At 46.3% G+C, this 4,543-nt stretch overlaps 1 protein-coding gene across 1 annotated transcript in view; it reads left to right on the top strand.

Annotated features, from left to right (window-relative positions):
* Window positions 1-2,781: 2,781 nt before the first annotated feature.
* The window catches only part of PNN (pinin, desmosome associated protein), a 12,764-nt gene continuing 11,002 nt past the window's right edge, over window positions 2,782-4,543 (top strand). The window contains exons 1-2 of the mRNA XM_004698950.3: window positions 2,782-2,939; window positions 3,559-3,630. Coding sequence (XP_004699007.1) covers window positions 2,827-2,939; window positions 3,559-3,630 — 185 coding nt within the window. The 5' untranslated portion in view covers window positions 2,782-2,826. The remainder of the gene's footprint in view (window positions 2,940-3,558; window positions 3,631-4,543) is intronic.

The following is a 4,543-nucleotide window of genomic DNA, read 5'->3' as shown; positions in this document are numbered from 1 at the left end:
ACATCAATGGAGTGTCAGTCCATTCCTTGTCTCTCTCTTCATTTGTCTCATGACTGATAATAATTTCTCCTAGAACATTTCGTATAACTGTCACAGAATTTCATAAAATAACAGATCCAGTCTGTCTTGAAACCTGGACTACAAACCAGGAACAAACCTATGCCTGTGAATGGCTGTCTCAAGTGAAACATACCTTCACCTGAAATAATTTGCTCTACTTTAGAGTAGACTAGGAGAGATTTCTCCTTTTATAGACAGTATGATGAGACACTACACTTCATATAAGAAGTTGTTATAGAGCACTTCCCCTGATCCCAAAAGAATTATGGGTATGAAATATCTCATAAGGGGGAAATCAGACAGAACAAGGGAGCAAAGGTGAAGGTTGGAAGAGCATGCTTGGAGCCCAAAACAGTATCTTGGGACTACTACTTTACCCAGAATACCTTGCTGCCCTGATGGAAATTTCTGAGAATCTTGTGCACACGCCTTTAAAAATTCTGTGATAACATGTTGGGCTGCTAACTACAAGTTTGGAACTACCAGCTACTAACCCAGAAAAAGATGAGACTTTCTACTGCCATGAAGAGTTAGTCTCAGAAACCTACAGGGGAGCTGTTCTATCCTGTCCCATCTGGTTGCTAGGAGTTGGAATGGCCTCAATGGCACTGAATTTGGTTTTGGCGGTTAGGCCGGGTGACTAGAGAAACAAATCCAATGATACTTGTGCAGGGAACCAGCCCCTCACACTATCACGGTTCAGTAAACGCAACTATACGGTTAAGATATATAAAGGTTATAGTAAAGTCATAGAGAGTAAGAGAGATAGAAGAGAAAGTAAAATAAAGGAGTCAGGCACATTTCATGGTGGCATGCTCACCTCAGCACCTCTTGGTACATGTGGAGTTGGGAGACGAGAGAGCAGGAGAGAGCAATTTATTTCTAGCCAAGGTTTATATATCTTTGGGGCTGTGCAAGCCCCGATTACAGGTAAAGACATGCATCACAGGAAGGGGTTGTACTACAGGTAATATGGCAAAGGGAGGGGGGCAATCTAGGGGTACACGCAATAGGAAGCGGGGCTTGGGGGTACACAAGTGACAAGATGGCGGATCCTAGATTCAGGATGGCAGCCTAACTTTGGATGTCACTGAGCAGGTTTAACCACTTCTCTGGCTCTCATTGGAAACAATTAATATTCTTATCAGTAGGGTGTGAGCCCCACCTCAGGTGGACCAGACAGGAGTCTGCTTGCTCTGGATGGCTGATGCCTTCAGGGAGATAACTTGACAATTATTTACCATTAGTTGCAAGCAGTGTCCTAGGACTGACATATATTTGGGGGAGACCAGCTGGGGAACAGTCTTTTTATATCCCACAGACACTCATATATGTGTAAGAAAGAGCTTTATATCAAAAAGTAATTATATATCAAGAAACCATCCCAGGCCAGTCCAACTCAAGTCTTTAAGTCTGATACTAGCTCATGAGACCCTCTTCAGACTCACACAGTCACAAGCAATGATGTGGACTGCAGGTTGGTGGGTGCAGGGTCATCGATCGAATGGCAGTGAATGCATCAGTGAATGCAGCAATCAGGGTCAGCCAGGTGAAGGGACCCAGAGAAAAGGAGACTCCCAGGACCCTCCTTATAAGAAGACCTCCCCCACATGGAGGCACCAGCAGGCTGTGACCTGATTGACAGGTTGGTTACAAGCCTACACTTTCATATATCTTCAAGTGGACATGAAATTATCTAATTGTCACAGCGATTGATGCATAGGCCAGGGTAAGAAATACCAAGGTTGGTAAGGCTAGGAGTTTATATATAAAATTCTGTGATGTCCTAAATCTTCCAAAAGTAAACCTTTCTTTTGGTAGACAACCTAATTCTGGTAACACAAGTTAATCATAATTACACAATATAGAAAAGTGCTAAGGAATTCAGAAACATTACTGTGGGAAAGAATTTGAAAAGAATCTATGGCTGATGGGAGACTTACTGGGAAGAGATGCAGATACTAAGTGATACAAACACATATGCGGGATATTTACTATTTAAATTTGGCAAACTCGTTTTAACATGCGTTTTAGCTTGTTAATTCACAAAGCCAGACTTTTCCAATTAAATTAATTACAGGCACGTTAGTCAAACTTTTGTGAGAAATAAGACACGTAAAGAGTTTTACAGAGAAGCCTAATCAAGACCAACTCATAATACTTAGCTTTTATTATTTGTAACTTTTTCTGTTCCACATACTTCTGCTCGTTTTAGTTAAATCTTATCAAAGGATGCTGGCACCGACCGCCCCCCTCCCCACGCCGATCCCTCTCTGGGCATGCGCACCAACAGAATGGCCACGCCCTCTAACCAAATCTTTGGAGGCGGAGATAGGAAATTTAGACTTCCCTTCCGTCCTACACTGATTTGATTAAATGTAAATCCTATCACAACTCAGGTTGAAAAGAGACCTTCCCGCTTCTCGCCAGGATACCAAGCTCGGAGCCCACCACGTCCCCGAGGAGCCATCGACTCTCAAACCCGCCCCGGCTCTGCGCTAGAAGCTGAGCCCAGCCATTCCCAGCTAAGGAGGGAGGGAGGTGATATCGTAGCAAGCTTTTCATTGGCCCAGAGTCTCAAAGGCCGATCGTTTCCCCTCTTCTGATCGCTGAGTGGTTGAGGCCGGAAAACAACGCCTATTGCCATTGGCTGAGCAGAACTGTCCGTCTTTTCGCGTCGCGCGGCGCGGCGCGGCACGGCGCAGCGCGGCAGAGCCTGGCGCGGCCTGTAGATACAGCAATCTTGAAGCCTGCAACCGGGAGAAGATGGCGGTCGCAGTGAGAACTTTGCAGGAGCAGCTAGAAAAGGCCAAAGAGAGCCTCAAGAACGTGGATGAGAATATTCGCAAGCTCACCGGGCGGGATCCAAATGACGTGAGGTAAGAGTCTGCGGGAACCGCAGCCTCTGAGAGGGAGCCCTCTCAGAGCTGAGGTGAAGTGGGGGCGGGGAGGGCGCCCAGCTCTGAGAAGGCTGGAACCTCTTGGACGGTAACTGAGCGACGGTAGAACCCCGTCCGTGGTGCGGTGGGGCGTCTTCAAGCCCCCTGTCGGGGGAGCCGGGACTCAGGTGGGCGAACATGGAGAATTAGGCCTGCGTGAGGCGTGAAGGTTCCTGGCCCTTGGGGAGGCCGGTGCTACCGATTCCCGCCCTCGGTCCCACAGGCCTGGACAGTGGCACAAAGCCCCGTCCCCGGGGTCCCCGCCAGTCCAGAGACCTTCCCGGGCCCCTCGTGCAGACCTCCCGGGGGTGGCGCGATTAGCACCAGACCCAGTCGTGTTCCTGTGTAGTGCCATAGAGGCAAATTTAATTTCTCAGATATTACTCCGGGAAAAACGAGGAAGTTCATTTCAGATAGTACTTCCTGTCTGGTTTCACACACGTGGTTTGAAGACGACTTTTCAGCTCAGCGCTTCCGAATCGCACCCTTGGGAGGTGGGTGGTGCCCCAGCTGTGTCTTCTTCAGGTGATGGATACATGGGATTTTCGATCTCTTTCAGGCCCATTCAAGCCAGATTGCTAGCCCTTTCTGGTCCTGGTGGAGGTAGAGGACGTGGTAGTTTATTGCTGAGGTAAGATTTGTTTATCACTGAACCTCTATGTTAGACTACTTTTTTTTTTTGAAAACAGATTAACGTTTAGGCTTAATAAAAACATTTACTAGAACCAAATGCAGGTAATGTGTATGTGTTGTCTTTGGTGTTTGTATAAACCGGTCATCATTCTAGCTGTATTTCCTAGGTACAGTTACCCCTCGTTTGCGTGAAAGGTAACCTCAACACAGTTGGAAAATCACCTCCAAGGGCTTCCTACTCCAGTAAACAGTTAGTCTTGGAAGCCCCCAAAGGGTTGCTATGAGTCAGCATTGACCCCATGACAATGACTTTGGTATCAGCTTTCTGGAAAATAATTTTTGATTAAGGGAAGAGGTTATAGATGCATATTGAGCTGGTAACATAATGGTTGAGAGTTGGGCAGTAATCCGCAAGGTCCACAGTTTGAAACCACCAGCCACTCCTCTGGAGAAAGACACTGCTTTCTACTCCCATAAACAGTTGGTCTCCTTCACCCACAGGTGCAGTTCTACCCTGCCCTATAGGATGGCTGTGAGTCGGGATCGACTGTGTGGCAGTGAGGTTTTTTGAGTGTGGTTAGGGGAGAAGGTTATTGATTCATTTTGAGCGATAAGGCTTATTTAAATGTGTTATTTGAAAAGGTAACCATGATGGTGCAGTGGTTAAGTGCTCAACTGTTAACCAAAAGGTATTTTGGGAACACAGCCTTTCCATGGGAGAAAGATGTGGCACTCAGCTCACATAAAGATTGTAGCTTTGGGAGCCCTGTGCTCTTTGGGGCAGTGTTTTATTCTGCCTTGTAGAATCAGTGTGAGTCCCAACTGACTCGATAGTAATGAGTTTGATTTAATTTGAAGACTTAAAACTTCTACTAAATTTTGTTGCTAAATGGAAGTACTAAAATTTCAGA

This window comes from Echinops telfairi, unplaced genomic scaffold, assembly GCF_000313985.2.
Source record: "Echinops telfairi isolate 266 unplaced genomic scaffold, ASM31398v2 ScPeMD7_18;HRSCAF=68, whole genome shotgun sequence".
Classification (NCBI taxonomy): Eukaryota; Metazoa; Chordata; class Mammalia; order Afrosoricida; family Tenrecidae; genus Echinops; species Echinops telfairi.
Note: the sequence above shows the minus strand (reverse complement) of the source record. Positions and strands in the feature narration are given on the sequence as shown.